The sequence below is a fragment of the Drosophila pseudoobscura genome, chromosome 4, assembly GCF_009870125.1.
Source record: "Drosophila pseudoobscura strain MV-25-SWS-2005 chromosome 4, UCI_Dpse_MV25, whole genome shotgun sequence".
Classification (NCBI taxonomy): Eukaryota; Metazoa; Arthropoda; class Insecta; order Diptera; family Drosophilidae; genus Drosophila; species Drosophila pseudoobscura.
The window spans coordinates 24,900,076-24,920,201 of NC_046681.1; the positions used below are offsets into that span (position 1 = coordinate 24,900,076).

General features: G+C 42.3%; 3 protein-coding genes across 6 annotated transcripts in view; 2 read left to right on the plus strand and 1 right to left on the minus strand.

Annotated features, from left to right (window-relative positions):
- Positions 1-19,889, minus strand: part of tkv (serine/threonine receptor kinase thickveins) — a 67,040-nt gene extending 47,151 nt beyond the window's left edge. Inside the window, exon 1 of one of the 3 annotated variants that reach the window (XM_033380089.1) lies at positions 19,755-19,889. In XM_033380089.1, coding sequence (XP_033235980.1) covers positions 19,755-19,812 — 58 coding nt within the window. In that variant the 5' untranslated portion in view covers positions 19,813-19,889. Of the gene's footprint in view, positions 1-19,388; positions 19,423-19,754 lie in introns of those variants that run through there. The other 2 variants (XM_033380090.1, XM_001356777.4) reach the window with 2 other exon arrangements.
- LOC6903061 (probable cytochrome P450 4ac1) lies at positions 13,889-15,830 on the plus strand. 2 transcript variants are annotated; one of them, XM_033380095.1, is made up of 6 exons: positions 13,890-14,152; positions 14,218-14,421; positions 14,484-14,565; positions 14,623-14,723; positions 14,801-15,551; positions 15,598-15,830. In XM_033380095.1, the coding sequence occupies exons 1-6, from the start codon at positions 13,951-13,953 to the stop codon at positions 15,626-15,628; spliced, it is 1,371 nt and encodes a 456-aa protein (XP_033235986.1). In that variant the 5' UTR covers positions 13,890-13,950; the 3' UTR covers positions 15,629-15,830. The 2 variants fall into 2 exon arrangements, with proteins under 2 accessions (XP_033235985.1, XP_033235986.1); XM_033380094.1 differs by having other exon boundaries at positions 13,889-14,152; positions 14,801-15,830.
- Positions 16,395-18,923, plus strand: LOC117184047 (probable cytochrome P450 4ac1). The gene is made up of 5 exons (XM_033380092.1): positions 16,395-16,676; positions 16,739-16,942; positions 17,008-17,089; positions 17,145-17,248; positions 17,686-18,923. The coding sequence occupies exons 1-5, from the start codon at positions 16,475-16,477 to the stop codon at positions 18,624-18,626; spliced, it is 1,533 nt and encodes a 510-aa protein (XP_033235983.1). The 5' UTR covers positions 16,395-16,474; the 3' UTR covers positions 18,627-18,923.
- Positions 19,890-20,126: the final 237 nt, after the last annotated feature.

The following is a 20,126-nucleotide window of genomic DNA, read 5'->3' on the forward strand; positions in this document are numbered from 1 at the left end:
GGGTCGGTCGCGAGTCTCGGACCGGGGATCGTTCTGGGTGCCGTCCTCCAGTGCCGTGTCGCTGACTGCATCATTTTAATAATATTGTTTACGTGACATTTGATTTATTATGAACTTTTCCTTTTGACAGATTATGTGGCGGCTTGACTCCATGCCAGTTGGCTACTGTTTCGGCCTGGTACGTCGCCGTGGCACGCACAGTCTCCGGGACTGGACCGACTGGAACGACTCTTAATGGATCCGCGAATCAGGCTGGGAATTCTGAAGCAGCAGCTGCTGCTGCTGCCGAATCAATTAGACTGCCACAATTATCCCAAATTACATAAAAGGGCATTACATCAAGAAGGGACTAACAGATGAAACATTTTATGGAAGTTAAAGGATGCATTGATAAGCAAATATATATGAACAGAATTTAAATTGAATGGCCCATAATGTTAAACCCATTTGGGTGTGCCATGAAAGGGAACGTTCTGGAATTGCTTTGATTATATTTCCAACCCTTCCAACACATAATTGCAACCCTTTATGGTGTGATTTTCCCTATTGAGACATGAAAATCATCCCTTGATAAATCGATAATGAAATTCATGATTTAAGATTGCATATGCATAGATGAAAGATATGTCAAATGGTTGAAAGTGTGACAAAATATATGATAAATGTGTTTCAGATAGACAATATTTAGGGATGACTGGGAAGGGAGAGATGGGTGATTTCTATAGTAATTTAAGCCACACTTTGAGTACTATTTTAAGTCAATAATGTTATATATATTTGATAGAAAGACAGCCTCATCTTAACAAAAGATTAAATAAGATTCCCCCATTCTCTCCTCCCATTCCCCTCAAACTCCTTGTCTAATCTCAATAGCCCATATCTTTTTGAACTGCCGAACCGAAATAGTTTCATTTCCTTTAATTTCCAGTGATCAGCGTCAAAATTGATTCCCATAAAACTCCCCTTCCTTTTATGGCCAACGATTCGTCTTCCTGCACGGCCTTTTAACGCCTTTTTTTACGACTCCCAAAGACGAACGAATGAGGATGGAAAAAATTAATAGTTCTTGTCATTTGAAGCGACCAAAAATATAATTAAAAAACGTCTCAAGTGCCAGAGCTCTCGATAAATCAGTTGGAGGCGACACAAACACCAGAATCGGCGAAACGGACGGATAAAAAGAGAACCAAAAACAGGCCAAGAATAAATGTTGGCCCAAAGCCAGGGCCCTACACCTACCTTCCACCTTCCTCATGTGATCCCCAATCCCCAGTTCTCCAGTTCTCGTTTGAATGTCGGGAAACGGCAGAAAAATGTTTTCAAATTATAAGAGAAGAGACCTTTGCGTGGTGTAGTTTCTGGGGCTTAGGGTTTTTTTTTCGTTGTGTTTGGTCCAGGGCTCGTCTCTGATGATACTCGCATTCTGGTTCTCTGGGTCGGTGTTCCCTCTGCTTTTTTTATGTTGTCGTTTGATTCGTTACGATTATTTACAGAGAACTCGACAATGTCGTTTTAATTAAGAACCAGTTTATTTTTAGGTTTTTTTTCGGTGCGGTTCGGCTGGGTTCTGTTGTTTTTTTTTTTTCGCTTTCGGCCCATCGACATTTACAAATTAAATGGTGATAAGCAAAAGTTCTTCTTTTTTTTTTGGTGTGTTGGTGGGTGCTGCCCCTCTATCTTTCTACTAAATTTAATTATGCTGCATGCAACAGCCACAATCAAAGGCCGTAGCAGCAGCAAATGTGGCAGGGTGCCGTGGTGTGGCTATCGCTAAGACTTTAATCTTTATGGGTTATGAATGCACTCGAGTGGTTAGGCTCAATTTAAACAGCCATCGAGCTCAGAGCTCAGAGCTCTCCCTGCCTATCCTATGCCTCTGCGCTGGGGTTATTTACGATAGGCTGTCAATAATAATAGTCATAATAAACACACAATCGCTGTACCCTTATGGGAAGGTGTTGCACTCATGCGGCGAATGATCGTGCCTCGGTCGGTCGGTCGGTCCCTGGGTTCGTTTTAATATTGACCGATTCCCCGATAATGTCATAAATGTGACAGCGATAAAAATCAACTCAATTTTGGTTGAGTCGCTGGATGTGCGTGTGGGGGGTGCTATGTATCTGCCTATCTCGCTCTCGGTTCAGATACAAGTCATACAGGTTGCTTGAGATACATGCAACAGAGAGATACAATTCAACTTCAAACTTGTTTACGCTTTACAGCGTTGGCAAATGTTTGATCGAAAGTCCCCGAGCATATATTGACACACTGATTAGGGTTCAACGGAAACATTGCCGCAGGCAGGAAGAAGCTTCGCCAAAGCCCAAAACCCCACAGACCCCACAGACCCCTCGTACTCCAAAGACCCAGAAAAAAGACAGACGACTGCCACACACTGACGACGGCATTTCAGTCATTTCCATTTCCATTTGCACTGCCATTTCCAATTTCAATTTTAGTCGAGAATCCCCGACATTTTATGCAAAATCAGACACGACTTTGCACTAAAAAAACCTAAACGAGACCCTGAGAGGAGCGGCCCAGGGTGGCCCAAAGCCTGAAGTCTGGTTAGAGCTGCGTTTTAAAGACTGCGATTTGGGCATGCTCTTTTGGGTAGGGACAGCCAAGACAAGAAAAGGTACTTTAGGCGTAATGTGGCGATGCATTACCATTATAATGGAAACAAGGCAGAGAAACGAATTGTTGATGATAATGTTTAATGTAGGAATACAGTCCTACATATGAATACAATCCATTTTCTGTTGATCTAAAGAACTATTCTTGAAATTTTCAATTTAACCAGTAAGGAAGCAGCTACTCTTGATGTTGTACAACCACTAAATTGACAATAATTGATCTTCAAAATATGATATACGAGTTTTACGAGTGTATTTCATCATTTTGGTATTGGTTTTTTCGATTTCTTATCGACCAGTCCATTTCCGTTTAATTGGACATCGATAAAGTAGAAAACATCTGTATATTTTAGGTAATAGCGATTGCTATGGGAGTACAAACTAAATTGTACCCAACTATAAGCTAATTGCTGTGTTTTGGTAAGCTGGCGGCTATGAAATTAAATAGAGCTCGACGGCAGGCAGCTTGAATTGTTACACAGCAGCCAGTTTTAATGGTCACAACGCAGACATGATTTAAAGTGTCATAGCAGCGAGTTTTAATACAGTCATAGCTGTCTTGTTTAATAGTTTCATACCTGCCATATTTTATAGTTCTTTGGCAGTCAGCTTCTATAATTTCATAGCAGTCAGCTTAAGGAATTTCATAGCAGCCGTATTACAGTCTCGTAGCAGCCATCTCAGCGCTCTACCGTTAAGCCTTGCTATTTTTCAAAGATCTTTCAACATTTAAGCTCACGGGTAAACCAAATATGCAAAATATCCCCACAAAATATCCCAACCATCCACGTATATATGTATATATATTATTGGTCTGTCAACTATGGAACTAGCAACTGCATTTTGGCCAAATCATTTTAGATTATGTAAAAACAGGTGTAGCAAAAGAGTGAGCGTTTGGGGGAATATCTGTACAGACTGAGAATAAGTATGTACTATATGCATATACTTTATAGGGTCAAAGATGTATCCTGGTCAATTTGGTGCTTCGAACATAATTTCCTGTTCCCTTGTCCTTCTTTTCCACTGTTCCTGGAGACGGTAAGCCATGCATATGCAGATATATTGATCATTGTCAGTCATCTACCGCACGGTACAGTGAGGCACGGATTGCATGAATCCTCAGTACATGCCAACAACAACCTCTCTCTCTGCGTGTGAGTGCATCTGTGAGCATCTGGGGTGTGTGTGTGTGTACGACTGGTTAAGCGAATGGCGAGTGAGTGAGATTTCTGCGCATAGATTGAGCATTGAGCGAGCGAGCGGCAGGCAAAAGGAGGCAAAAAAGAGGGAAATAAATTGCTTTTTGCATAAAAGCTGAGCTGCGAGGAGGCCTCTCTGAGGAATCTCAGCATCCGAGAGGCTTCCAGCAAAGCGCGAAATTTCTCGTACGTGTCCAGTCCGCTGCCATCCCACAAAAGTTATGGAAGAGAAGAGGGTCTGTGGAGAATCGAGAAATATTTTGCGGCGTTGTTATCGCCGTCTTTGCATCGCTGGAGCTTGGTGCTGGAGCTGGAGATGGAGCTGGAGCTTGGGGCTGTAGCTGGGGCTTAGGATGAGGAGAATGCGAAAATGCGACGCACAATTAATCATATCGGAATATATTGCGCCCTTTGGTGGCATAAATCTCGGTGGGCTTAAAGCCCCGACTTAGCCCCCCCCCGGAAAGCCTGCGGAGGCTATTAAGATGGCAAAAGGTTTTCGAGTTTGGCGGTAGAGAATTGCACATTTTAGCGCTTCACGCGCATGCGCAACAAATCGCTTGATTAGTTTCCTATAACAACCCAAGCCGATGCCGGTGCCGGAGACGGACCTTGGAGCTGGATGTTGAAGCTGAGACGAAAGATGGGTAGCTTCTCAAGCATGCCCAATTCCGGGCAACAGGAAATAAGCTTAGCGAATGCAGTTAGCGAATGGTTCGGATCAACATTCCCATCTTATTAAAGTCCGTTTCGTAATGAGCATTCCCAGCTGCATTTCTGCAGGCCATTTGCCAATTAAATGAAATTAAAGTCATATCTGGCAATTGGCAATCCCTCCATCTCCGCCTTCGCCCGCGCCTTGGTCTGATGAGGTGTCGCCACTGGGACGCGTCATTAACCCCTTGCTTGCAGCATTCCCATGCCCCTCAAACGCCATTCACAAGTGCAGACTCTTCTAATTAAATTGTGGTTGGAACTTTTTAATTAAATTGCCGCGTAACACACTGACTGGCAGGCTTCCAACATCGCAATCGCCGGAAATAAATAGTTGGGGGCAGGGCATCTAGAATCGGAGGCAGTAATCATATCCAGTGAAGCCTGACCCGACAGCTAATGAAATCAGTATTCGTATTGTGGAAATTTTGATAAGCAATGAACGCCTTACGTCCTTCTGGCATGGATAGAAGCTCCACAAATATGAGAGACGACTTTTTAAAAGGATTCAATGGATGGTTTCGATTTTTTCCTGAGAACTGTTAAGCCATCGATTCTTTATCGATTTTTTTGTCACTATCGATATTTAAAGTACTGTACTTTTGTGCCGTTGGTTTCTTAGCTTTCTGGGTGACAACTGTACAAATCTACGCTCCATCGAATGGCAGGCTCAAAACTATCTTTCACCTCTTTTCGAGTAGGAGATTCCGTTGTAGATTGCGTATACTACCCAATCTAGAATCAGTTTAAAATCTTGTAAAATAACAGCACGAGAAAACTTCGTCTATCCATAAAAAAGGCAACGTCTCCTTTGATAGAGAAAAGCCATAGTCATAGTCTTGCCACCATCTCTTGCCCCTTTCTGCTACTAATCCGCCTCTCCTTTGACAATTCAAAGCTGATTCAGTGCATCATAAGCGGGGACAATATTGTTGCCTTTTATTGAACCAGCGAGACCATTCCCTGGCCAGGGAGTCGACCCAAAAGGAGACCGCAATTAAGTGCATATAAATTTTGTATTTTTACGATCGTTGGCCTTATAAAAAGCCCACTCTATGGGCACAGTCACCGTCACAGCTGCCAGAGTTTCTCTCTCTCTCTCTCTCTCTCCCTCTGTCTTTCGGCCAGGCCTATTCCGCTGGGCTCTTCAATGGCATAAAGTGAGTCGATTTATGCCCACGAATGCGAGACTGGAGAAAATATTAACCAACCAATGTTGGCGGACTGTCGGATATTTCCTAGAGAAGGGATACCCTCGGCTTATGACCCGATATTTGTAGATTACTTGGGTATATGGCAGCAGGAGGTATTTCGTACACTTATTCACAAATTCCCATACACAAATTTCCCATAAGCGAAAGGATACACACGATTTCCAATGACATTGTAAATCTATGTTTTCTAGTGCTAATTTTATTGATTAGAAACCAGTTTTCCTGTGGAACCACATTCAATGGAACCGCTATTCTTACGCTGTTGAAAATCTAAACATCCTACAGATGATCCTTCTTTTAGCTGCGGATTAACAAGAAAGATCATCCATCATGCATCCACATGGCCGGCATAAGTTCATTCGATGTTCAAGGGTAAGTAAACGACTCGACACCCCAATGCAAGCACATCTTTTTCTGTTTTTCTATTGCTAATTAGCCGTGACATTGCCCTAACTGGTGTCTAGCTGCGGGCCACTGCCAATTTCAGAGGCATCGTTAACGCTAACCTGCGGTGAGTGGCCAGCCAGCCAGCCGGCCAGCCGGCAGTAGGGGACCAGATCCAGATCCGCATGCAGATCCAGAAACCCCTTCTGAAGCTTATCTTAATTTTTGCATTTAATAACCGCATTGCCAGCAAAAACTGCCACTGGTCAGTGCCGGTCGGATCTGGGGACCTTTGGACAACGCTTCGCCGATCGCAACGGGCGGCCATTAAGCTTAATATGGCCAAGTAAATTCTTGGCCCAACTATGCAGAGGTGTGAAGAAAAGTGTCGACTTGTTAAGCCGCTCGCTCGCTCGCCGGCCAGCAGACATATAGCCGACATAGGGGGGTAGCGAGGGGATCGCCAGAGGATGAGCCAGAGAGACATTTCTCGGAACCGACGCGCGCGATTCGTGGAAGCAATAAATATAAGCGGTAGGTGGAGGCGAGCAGGTCGGCATTGTCCTTCATGTGTGTGTGGTGCTCTGTGGCTTTGCGAATGGGAATGGGGCAGCATACGTAATAAATTTTATTTATTTTTTTTTTTTGTTGCTGCACAAGGATATGTCGGCCAAAGGGCCCCATGCAGTACACCATGCCACACCGGGCTTCGTGCGACCCCCACACCCCACGCCCCGACGCCTTGTCGCACTCAATTAGTGAACGCGAGTCGCGCGCGTTTTTGGCGCGGCAAAAACCGTTTGATCCCCCAAGAGACGCGCTCTCTCTCTCTCTCTCCCTCTCTGAAACTTTACGAGTCTCGTGCGATTTTCTTGTTAAAGCAAAACTAACTAGACTGGTCCCCCACCCAAAGGGGGTCGCTTTTTGGTGCGCTGTCAACACTCGTTATTGTCTCTGCAGCAGCTCCAAAAATCTGACAAAAAAAAGGTGGAAATAATCATAAGTTGCCTATAAAGTGCCTGCTTAAACTTTGATGAGCTTAGACCCATAAACATTATAATGGTAGCTGCTCTATAAAAAGCAGCTCGCAAATAAAATAAAAAGCTAAATTAAACCAAAAAATCCCGTGAAAGGAAATTCAATTTGTCTCGAATCGACCGAAGTCTGTGTACACTTTTTAATGGGTCTCTACGGCCATTCGAAGCGTTTGTTAAAAGCGAAATTTGCTTTTTAATTGATCCCCGGCAGCAGCAGCATTTTTTAATCATATTTAAATTGAAAGTAATAATACGTACGCAAAGTGGTAGGACACTTAAAGTGCTAATACCTAAATCGGCTAGGAATTAGTATTAGCAGAGGGAAATCGATTTGGTCTCTAAGTGTTTCCGAAGGAAGTGAAAACTCTTTATAGATATTTAATTGGGCAGCAGTATTATTTTATGTACCACCAGCTATGAAAAACTCTCTCCCCAACCCACAAAAACTCCTTATCGTAGTCTGCAAGGATCAATTCCCCCGCTTACGTTTCCTGTGCTATGTATCCGTTGGGGAATTGGACATTGGACCCAGTACAGCTCCGCCAGATGAGGATCGCTTTCCTTGTACATCTTCACGGGTTTTGTGGCATAAATGGGAGCACTTTAAATAAAGGCTCCTCGTCTATATGGAGTCTTTCCTAGACCATCGTTTAAAATAAATGAATCTTTCAGCAGGATATCAGAGATAAACCTATAATTGTCATGTTTTTTTTTCAATATTTTGCAATATTTTTTTGCATGAGACCAAACGATATTTTCCTTTGCGCTTTTGTAATTTTTGTTTTTAATTGGGTTGTTTCAATTTGTTCCGTTTTTTCCTTTACATTTATCAGTAATCGAAATCGCAACTATCGATAGTTTTTTCCATGAGTTCTTTAGCTTTTCAGGTGCCGGTAAGGCTGATACGCGTAGTCCGAGGGAATCCAAACACCAACACCAAATCTTGAGCATTCCCGACCCAGTTGGCTTGAAGAGTATTAATTGCTGATACGCATTTGGACGTGTATGAAATTCTTTGTTATTCATATTTAAATCGCTTTAAAATCGCATTAAAGTCGAACGACCAATTGAAGTGCTTCCATTTCAGATCGCCTAGATCGCTAGATCGCCATAGATGATGTCTGAGCATAAACTCGGTTGTTTATGGGTTTGAGCCGCCGCTTTCTTGGCCAAGTAGTGGTCTGGCCTTCGGTATCGGTATCGGTATCGGCCTCTGCGTCCGCCTCTGCTATCTGCGTGACCAGGTCTCTCCTCAGTCGATGCTGCCTCTAATCCAATGGCAATTAATTACATCGTTACACGCGCAGCCGCCAAACAACTTAATACAACATAAATAATTGTCAAAATGTGCGGCCACAGACGCGCGAATTAGTCTTCATTATGTCAATAAATCTTGGCCAATTGCCGCAACCAGAGATCTCGTGTGCATGCCACCATGCCACCACTCCAAAAAAAGAACCAGCAAGAAAAACTTCTTTTACTTGGGCCTGGGGCAATTTTCTTATCAATATAAACGTTTTTCTTTTTTCTTTCTCTGCCAAAGGAAATGCCAATTGCCATATTGATGGATGGCTTAAGAGAGAGACATATAGAGAGGATACCAACGTTGGGTCTTTGGACAGGGGAGGCCACCATTTATGGCAGTCTCCAAAGATGATTATGGTCATGACAACTTAATGATGAACGCTACTCTTCATGGGAACCTGATCCCCCGAACCCGAACCCGAACCCTAGTCTCTCTGGAAGCCTCTCAAGTCGCTGACCGAAACCGAAAAAAAACCTGGCAAATTTGCATAAAAATCAGCGCTGCCCGCCCTCCGTCCCGCCGATCGCGTTCTCTCCCATGTGACATTAACAAGCCACAAAAGGAAGCAGCCAGCCACTGTGATACGACAAAATTTTAATTAAAAGTTTAGTGGAGCGAGAGACACACGCCAACGACAGCAGCCACCAGCAACAGCAACCAGCATTGGGGCCCAACAACAACTGTGGCACCACCAGATCTTCTGGGGCGCAATGCAACCGCAAAAGGTTGCTGAGGTAGAATGCCGTGCCAGGCCGGCCGGCCGGCCGGGGCCGTGCAACAAGTGTCAGGCAGGCAACATGGCTAACAAGCGTCAACGTCGCCGCTGTTCTTGTTGCTGTCTTGACACCCTATAGGAGTGGGGTACAGAGGATACATTTGAATGGAGGTATGTTTCACTGGAGGAAAGCTTCCTGCTTCTTCAACGACCACCTGCCTTTTAGGGACTATAATATCTGAATGAATATGGTATTCAACTTCTCCTCCAAGACCAATAAGAGCAGAGTATCACCATCGATTGGATCCATATTGGTATAGCCAGATAGGCGAATAGGTGCGATAGATAGGTGCCTTATTTTTATAAGAGGTCATATACTTTTCCCTGCTGTGATTAAACCCAAACCAAACCCAAATTTTAGGTATCGCCTAGTCGTAATATCGAATGCTGTAAGCATCCTTACTTGTTTTGCTGTTGTTTTTGTCGCCGCCGCCATCGCCTGTCAGCAAACACACGCAAAAAGTAAATACAAAAAAAAACACTGCAACCAAAATAAAAACAAAAAAATAAAAAATTACGAGAAAAAAAGAGGTACAACAACATGGACGAGGTGTTAAGGTAAATATGCAAGCGCTTTACAACAAATTTTACATGCCGATGCAATAATTGAAAAATCATGTTGCCACACAAAACAAAATGTTGCAGCGCGCCCAAGCAACATGTTGCTACACGATTATGTGCTTAGGCACCACCGACCCTCCCCCCAAAACACCCGCCAGGCACTAGCAGGAGGGAAGGTCAAACACGGAAAAACATGAAAGATGGAAAGAGATCTCTGGCTGCACTTTACAAAAAAAAAATGGTAAAAATGTTCGGAATCTGACAGGATTCTGGAGAGAGGAGGAGAATGAGTGGCTCTGGCAAATGCAAATCATGAAAGGCCACTCCATTGGGAATTTTTCAAGTAAAAGAGCGATGAACTCTTTGGTAATTACATTGGTAAAAAGGTTAAACGGTTACAGATCAAGATGAATCTGAGAATAAAAAGGAGGCACCCACTCCTATATAGTACTCCTTTTAAAGATAGGAGTAGTATAATAAAAAGAAGATAGGATGGTATGACCTGGTTATGGAATGATCGCCGTAGAGCATTCATAAATAATCGCATACATAGTTCGTTTTAGGAAACATCTTTCCATTATCCATCCTATAACTCAGTGCGGTTCTCTAGATCTCGATCAATCTAAATCTTAATGTATTGGACGTCATACAGATATGGGATTTCATATTTTAAAGAAGACGTTTCAAAACATAATCATTTATAAGCCCAAAGTTTGGTAATACATATTATTACATGATCATTTAGTCTTCTATAATAATATTCTAAATCTTCTTAGAGAAAATTATTTCCAGCCAAAGAAAGGAAAAACTCAAACCTATTCCGATAAGATGTGATATGGTAATCCCTTACCAAAAGCTGCTCTAAGGAACTACTGATAAATACCTATAAGTAAAAGAGAAATTCTGCCTCTCTCAGATTATTTCTTTGATAAAAGAAATTCATAAAATATTAATGCTGTTTTTATGACTCATTTGTACCATTTTTTAAAACAATATTTCTTCACCAATTCTATCAGAATTCCTCGAATAATTGGCTACATTTTTCTTGTTAGTCCTCTCAGAATTGAGTAATCCTTATTCTCAGCGGGCCTTTGGGGTCCGACACCGTCTTTGTTTGTTTTGCGATTTCCCCAAGCGGATTGCCCAGATGTGCATCAACAATAATGCTCTGTTTTGCCTCAGCTTCAGCTTCAGATCCAGATACAGTTTCAGATGGAAGGGAAGGGAGAGCTTTGGGCCCTACAAGAATGGCAAACCGCAGATCGACACGTACATAAATAAATAAAAATCTGTATGTTTGTATATTCACACCGCAGCGGAAGCTGCTACTGCAACAGCGGCAACAGTGGCAGCAGCAACATCAACAATCGTGCAACAAACAGTTGAAACAACAAACATTGGAAGCCGCCACCGCAGTCTGTTGTGGCTGCAATGCCGCTGCAATTGCCACTGATCGCGTCGATTCAATTAGTAATTCTAAAAAGCGGCAAGCGACGTCTTTTGCATCTTAATGAGTATTGTTTGCTGTTGATGTTGCTCCTGCCACTGACACAGCCCCTGCAACTGCTGCTACAGCTACTGGAGTACTGCTGTTCCTGCCGCATAGCACATTTGTGTTTGTTGTTGCAATAACATTTGTTCATAACAACAAGAAACAGAGACAGGCCTTGCTTTCCAGGGCAAGTTTTTCCAATTGCCGGCACTGCACTTTTCATGCCCAAATGCAGTTGTTGCTGCTGCTGCTGTGATTGTTGCTGCTGCTGTTTCTGCTGCTGCTGCGTCTGTTGCACGTTGACTACTATTTTTGTCATTGCCGTCGCCAATGTCCCCACAAACACAGCCACGCACTCGTCGGGCAACATGTTTGCGCGTTCGTCTCCGGCTCCGGGCCTTTTCCACAGAAAATGTAATTACAGTGATTTAATTTTGATACCCCTTTTTTCCAGAGAGTACAAGAGTATATTTTTAGTAGAGTTGTCGAGTTTTGACGATATGGCGATGATGTTTGTACGATTTGAACCTTGCAAACCGAATCAATGTTTTCCGCATCATCAAAGAGGGGTTTAAGATATCTATGTATATGAATCCCAGATGGAACCATCTATCGGTCGTAATATTGTCTGCCTTTCATCATTAGGAGACCTTCACTTGTAACTGTTAGATGTCGCAATATTATACGAATCCTTTAGATCAATGCGAATGCTCCGAAGATCGAGATTGCTTAAGACCGTGGTCCCTCTGTACTCTATCTCAGGTTAATCGTAAAAGACAGCCAGTAAAAGCCAGAATTTTATAGATATTCCTCTCCTTTCTGGTTGAGTTATGCTATTAGCTACAGATCTACCAAAGTTTATTATAATAGCTGGATCAACTCCTTCGAAATCCTTTTCTTTCGCTAGGTTCTAGGCAAAGGCTTCCAAGTAGGAGGTATCCTAACAGTTGTTAGGTTCCTCTGTAGCCTTCATACTCGTTTTCCTTTTTTGTTCTCCAACATTTACTTCTATTGCAACTGCTTCTGAGACTGCTCTGCTGGCCATTTCTGTACGTGCATTACAAACTTGGCTCAAATTAATTCTTCAAGCCCAAATGCGCTCTCTTACCCGGTCCAAAGCTAATCAAACTTTAATCAATGCGGCATTTTGATGCGACATTGCTGCTGGCTGCTTTTTATCCTCTTTCCTTTGGTTTTCTCTTCTTTTTCCTTTTTTTTGTAGCCAGTTCCATAGTTGGAACGATGGGAAAATATGCGGCATTGACTGAGAGGAAATCTCTGCCAGGCACAGCCAAGAAATTGTTATTAATCTGGAATGGTCATATACTCGAACTCGTATAAAGGAAATTATATGATCGAACCGCTTAGTGGAATACTTTAAATGCTTTCCAAGTCGTTTCGATATTTGTTAAAAGCTGCAATCAATTAGATATTGTTGGTTTTGATATGATAATTGGATACAGCAATGGGTAGTATTTTTTATAGGTACCGTACACACTTTCAGCTGTATCATTTAGATCAGCAATCTTCAGAGTATAGTACATATTTTAGTCAAACTTTTAATTGTTTGAAAACACAATGAGAAACAATTATTTGAGTGTCCCAATTTTTATTGAATTTTGAACTTTGACGTAACGAAAGTTTTTAATAGCGTGCCATACGAAATACGGGTACATACATATTGTAATTAAATACCTGTACCTACTCATTATTGCATTTGATATATGATCATTTATGGTTCACACGTCATGCCTGACTAATACCCGTCTTCCTAAATCTGACATTCTGGTAGGGCACATTTGTTAAGCGACATTGATTGGCTGTACAAATTATCCGTAAGTGAAAGGACACAATCGTTTCGATTTATACGTAACCCTATCCCAACTAGCATTGGTCTGATATCTATTCTTCGACAACGTCCCACGGACGCACAAGCGAAATGTGCAAAAGAGAATGCCAGCAAATCCAGAAACAAAATACATGCGCGTGAGTGATCGTGGGACGATGCTCATCGATTCAATCTCCGCTTAAAACATTATTTTGTATAGGAAACTTTTACAGTTCTACCCTATAAGATCAATTGTACTCCTTCCAGAGCCTAAATATGACTGAAGAAGTCGGGAGGTTTCAGGTTTCCTATATAAATATTATGCTGAATGAAGAGTATTTGCTCAGCAGCTTCCTAAAAAAGACTAAATACATATGTATTCATTTACTACATTTTACTGAACTTTGCCGCGTTTTTAATCGCGTATAATTTCATATTAGTATATAAAAAGATTAAAAGCTACAGATAATAACTGCAATGATCGACTGCTTTACACCTCGTAAACAGTCTTTAAAAGTTTCGACATAATACCAAACAGACTTTGGTGTAGGAAGGAATGAACTTTCAGAACATCCAATAGACTTTCATAAAATGCAAATCCTGTAGTAATCATAATCTACATGAGCATTAAATTACCCATACAACAGGCTGATAATATAAGCAATATACTAGGTATACAAAAAATTGTTGATTGCGACTATCAGCATGCGACTGGATCTGAAAGCTACAATATTCTAGGGCCCAGTGGGCTGTGAAAAGCGCCGTGAATCGGATCGGCGGGGAATATACTATAGCGGAAACATGTTGATCGCTTTGCTGGGTACTCCTCTCTTGCTGTTGGGGGTGTGGCTGCTCCTCCAACGGCTCAATCGGACGTACTTTATCCTCTCGCTGACCAGGCGAGTGCGCACCGAGGATGGCAGTCCGCTGGAGAGCAAGGTGGCCGTAATGCCGGGCACAACGCGTTTCGGCAACAATCTGGACGTTCTCAACTGTACACCCTGTAATTAGAGATAGTTTCCATGATATCCGCTGTATAAGGCGATACCTAATGGACTCTCCTTGCAGCCAGTTTGTTCAATTTTTTGCGAGACTCCGCGGCCAAAGCTCAGGGCAGGAACTTTTTGTGGTACTTTCTGTTTGCCCCGATGTACAATGTTATTAGAGCCGAGGAGGCCGAGGAGATATTCCAGAGCACCAAACTGATAACAAAGAATGTGATCTACGAACTGCTAAGACCCTTCCTGGGAGAGGGTCTTCTAATAAGCACAGGTTTGTGGTGGAATATTATCGGAAAAGCTCCTATTTTTACCTATTTTTGATATCTTCAATAGATCAGAAATGGCACTCCAGACGCAAGGCATTGACGCCCGCCTTTCATTTCAATGTTCTGCAATCATTTCTGGCCATCTTCAAGTGAGTGTTCAACCAGTCGCGACTTCTATATAGTGTCTAATCCTCGATGTATTACAGAGAGGAATGTAACAAGTTGATCAAAGTGCTAGACAAAAAAGTTGACGGGGAACTGGATCTTAACCAGGTCATTCCGCAGTTTACTTTAAATAATATTTGCGGTAGGTCGTTGTCAAAGTTCAAACGCCAAGCGAACCTTTGTTCTTTAAATACAATATAATTATTTTTCTCGTCTTAGAAACCGCTCTGGGCGTCAAGCTGGATGACATGTCGGAGGGCAATCAATATCGAAGAGCCATCCATGCCATTGAAGAAGTCCTGATTCAACGCGTCTGCAATCCGCTTATGTTCTACAACTGGTACTTTTTCTTGATCGGCGACTACCGGAAGCAGGTACAGAACCTGCGGATAGTCCACGACTTCTCCAGTCGCATCATCGAGCGCAAGCGACAGCAGTTCAAGCGGAAGCAGCTCGGAGTCGTGGATGATTTTGGGAAGAAGCAGCGGTACGCCATGCTGGACACCCTCCTGGCGGCTGAGGCGGAGGGGCAGATCGATCATCAGGGCATCTGCGATGAGGTGAACACCTTCATGTTCGAGGGCTACGACACCACCTCCACGTGCCTCATCTTCACTCTCCTGATGCTGGCCCTCCACGAAGAAGTTCAGGAGAGGTGCCTGGAGGAGGTGTCTACCCTGCCCGAGGACACGGACTCCATCAGTGTGTTTCAGTTCAATGAACTGGTATTCCTCGAGTGCGTGATCAAGGAGTCCCTGCGCATGTTTCCTTCGGTTCCCTTCATTGGTCGTACATGTGTGGAGGAGTGTGTTGTGAATGGCCTCATCTTGCCGAAGGACACGCAAATCAGTATCCACATCTATGACATCATGAGGGATCCGCGTCACTTTCCGAACCCGCATGAGTTCCAACCAGAACGATTCCTTCCCGAAAACACAGTCGATCGTCATCCCTTTGCCTTTGTGCCCTTCAGTGCCGGACAGAGGAACTGCATTGGACAGAAGTTTGCCATTCTGGAGATCAAAGTACTCCTGGCTGCTGTTTTGAGGAACTTTAGGATTCTGCCAGTCACTCGATTGGAGGATCTAACCTTTGAGAATGGCATTGTGATGAGGACACAGCAGAATGTAAAGGTTAAGTTGGTGCGAAGGTAGAGGAGAATTGCGAAAACTTCATTGCCAAAGATAGTACCAAAAATTAATTATAAATGAATTATAATTAAAGTAAATTTTTTCTTATTCAAACTTCATTCAAAACCTTTTAAACAGAAGTGTTACAGTGCTACATCTACTATTTAAAAGGGGATATTTAATGTCTAGACTATTTTATACCTCTCAAAAATAAACCAAAGAATGTTTGGAGTACCAGTATTGGTTGTTGGCTCTTCGTTTAACTGATTATCAATTCGGAATTACTGGTGATGTATGTATGTATCAAATGCTTTCAAATAGAACTGAATCTAAATTTCGAATGCCCCTAAAACATAAAATTTCTTCAGATAGCAGGGACCACTAAGATCTCAGCATGATTTTTCGTCAAAACGTTCATGAAAAACCCAACATGAATTTCCTACACCAAAAAATATAAATTAAAATTTCTGCTTACGAGGAGTTTTCTACGCGATCCCTACAAAACTATTTGGAAAACGTGGACTGCATGTTTCACGCAACAATTATAAATATTTATAATTGAAAGTGCCATAGAAATGATTGAAGCCGATCTACCCTTCTAGATCATTTAGATAATGGCGTACTTAGACATGTTATATACTAGGTATATGTTCTATTTCTATTTCGCAAACACATTCGTTCATCGACGACAGCCATTTGTAGATTATAGCTTAATCTGTGAGGGAGCCTCAAGTCTCTCCCCTGGTCTGTGAAAGCGAAAATAATGTTTGAACTTCTACTCGGTGTACCGCTGATCGTGCTCCTTTGCTGTGTCCTGCTGCGGCGCCTCAACCGAAAGTACTTCGTCCTGAGCCTATGCAAACGATTGCAAGCCGAGGATGGCAGTCCTCTGGAGAGTAAGATAGCCGTCATGCCGGGCCGGACTCGGTTCGGCAACAACTTTGATCTGCTCAACTTTACGCCGTGTAAGTGGGACAGACAGCATCCAATCGTGAGACATCTCTGACAGGGAAGTTTATATTTTCAGCAACCGTCTTTAATTTTATGCGCGACTCGTGTGCCAATGCCCGGGGACGGAACTATCTGTGGTACTTCTTTGGTTCGCCCATGTACAATGTCATTCGAGCCGAGGAGGCCGAGGAGATATTCCAGAGCACCAAGCTATTGACAAAGAACGTTGTTTATGATCTGCTAAGACCGTTCCTTGGCGAGGGTCTGCTCACCAGCACAGGTGTGTGATGCTTCTTCAGTCTCTGTTATTTATACCATTCATTAAATCGCCTTTTTTTCTTTCAGACCAAAAATGGCACGCCAGGCGCAAGGCTTTGACTCCAGCCTTTCATTTCAATGTTCTACAGTCCTTTCTGGCCATTTTCAAGTGAGTGATTGATTCTGCGAGAGAGGTGTTCGTTTTTAACGTAGGGCTATTACAGGGAAGAGTGCCACAAGCTGGTCAAAGTGCTGCATGAGAGTGTGGAAAGCGAGGCGCTGGTACTGAATCAGGTCATTCCGCAGTTTACTTTGAATAATATTTGCGGTAAGTCCAGAGAAACAAATGGAAAATCCGAAAGGAACAGAAGAAACAGTTTTTATATGTTTGGGTTTTAATAATTCCCCTAAGCGAACGGACACCTTCGATTTGAATTGCACAAGCGAGAACATTCGCCACGAATGAAGCAAATTCTGTATACACGGAAAATTTCCATTCATGAGTGTATGTTGTATGCAACATCAACGAACGTACTCCTAATGGCACTGTAGTACAATAACTTTGAACCCCCATAAAATAATATATCAGCATGACTGGCCAATTTCAAGATGGAAATTGCTCCCCAGAGTCCAAGTTCAAATCAAGCAAAGTGTAGTTTGTCGGGTGATAAGAGGCAGTATAATAAGCAGATCATTATTTTCTGACTTTATTAGTATCTATAATTTCTTTAAATTATTTATAGTTTTAATATATTCCTATTATAGAGACGGCCCTAGGCGTCAAGCTGGATGATATGGCTGAGGGTTTCCAATACCGCGAATCGATCCACGCCATCGAAGCAGTCATCCTGCAACGCATTTGCAACCCTTTTCTGTACAACAGTTTGTACTTCTATCTTTACGGCGACTATCGGAAGCACATAGATAGTCTTAAGATAGCCCACGACTTCTCGAGCAGCATCATCGAGCGTAGACGGAGAGATATCAAGCGCAAGGAACTCGGAGTCGTGGATGATTTTGGGAAGAAGCAGCGGTACGCCATGCTGGACACCCTCCTGGCGGCTGAGGCGGATGGGCAGATCGATCATCAGGGCATCTGCGATGAGGTGAACACCTTCATGTTCGAGGGCTACGACACCACCTCCACGTGCCTCATTTTCACTCTCCTGATGCTGTCCCTCCACAAAGATGTTCAAGAGAGGTGTCTGGAGGAGGTTTCAGCACTCCCTGAGGACACGGACTCCATCAGTGTGTTTCAGTTCAATGAACTGGTATTCCTCGAGTGCGTGATCAAGGAATCCCTGCGCATGTTCCCTTCGGTTCCCTTCATTGGTCGTCAATGTACGGAGGAGTGTGTCGTGAATGGACTGGTAATGCCGAAGGATACCCATATCAACATTCATATATACGACATCATGAGGGATCCGCGTCACTTTCCGAACCCGAATGCGTTCCAACCAGAACGATTCCTACCCGAAAACACAGTCGATCGTCATCCCTTTGCCTTTGTGCCCTTCAGTGCCGGACAGAGGAACTGCATTGGACAAAAGTTTGCCATTCTGGAGATCAAAGTACTCCTGGCCGCTGTTTTAAGGAACTTTAAGATTCTGCCAGACACACGATTCGAGGATCTCACAATCGAGAATGGCATTGTGTTGAGGACACAGCAGAAGGTGAAAGTGAAATTGGTACAACGGGTGGGATGAAATGTTGTTGTGAATATCCCATAGCATCGATCAGGGGAAAGATACAAAACCACATTTTGAATTCATTAATGCCCATTTTCTTATGATATTTTGCGAAATAGTCCCCACCTATCAAGGAGATAAGGAGATTTTCTCGCCCAGACAAAAGAGACATTAAATATTCGAGCCAAACGAACGATAGTTGCACGGTATTTTACATAAAAGATATAGACGCGAACGACATGGCTCTGTGGCGACACCTGACGACACATTTGTTAAACTGCTATTTAAAAATAAAATAATTCGATTGTTTCCTTACGCAGATCAGAAATATATATACGTAGATCTATATATTGTAGAATGGGCATATTTGGGAATAGCCATTTCCAAATAATGTTCTGTTCAAGCATGCTAGAAAATGCATGTAAAATATAAGAGTGCATGTAGAATGTAGATGTAGGTTCTTTGGAATACACGATACATGCGGACGGAAAGTAAATAGTAATCAGGAAATATATTGATGCTTAAACAATTGAATTATGAATAGATATCAATAAATATGGAGCACCATATAAATATATAATAATAAATGGAAATAATGGTATAGTTGGAATTTAGTATCTAGACTTGTTGGAACACCATTTTCCAATCAGAACTATACAGGAATGCCTGTTGCTGTCAGGTGGACGAGAAAAAAACGCGGTCCAAAATGGCAGCTATGGTTTTCAAACAAATTTTTATCAAGTGCAATGAAATAATTGTATTTAGCAACATAATGCATACCCTTAAACACATAAAACATATAGTTACAGTCAATCTTAGGATGATTTTCGGTATCCTGGTATCCATTACAACATTAATGGTGAGGCCATGCAAGTGCTGCAACTTTTCTGGCAGCAAATTATTGCAATTTCTTTGTGGTTGGCCAGTCTATGCCTCAGAGTGCCTTCACAAATCATTAATTTAATTAACTTAATGCCATTTTACGGATCGAATAACAAAACAAACCGCAAACACACACAATAGCACGCACACACACATGGCCAAACAAACAAGCCATGAAAAACATGTCGTCCCTGGCCTTTCCCGCCTCATGGTGTTCTTTAATATTACTACTTTCACTTATATGGTCTTCAACTTGGGACTCACCACTTATTAGATGCACAAAAACCACAAATACACAAGAAACAAACGAAAAACAGCACATTATTTACTATTGTTATATGTGACCAATGTGACCGACTTGTCAATAAAATATACCGTCCAACCCTCAGAAATATACTAAAATATATCGTCTCATTTTCAAAATATACCGTAAATATACTGACGAATTCATACTCTATAATACATATTCCTCGTTTTTGATATTCCGTCGAATATTACTAGCTAGATAGATCTCTCAGTCCTGCCCACATAATTTTATTCAATTAATGAACCTATTTTCTAATTGACTGGTTTATTTTAAATACTTGCTTTTATAGTTGTTAATATTTTTCTGTTGTTTATCAGATAGAACCGCGA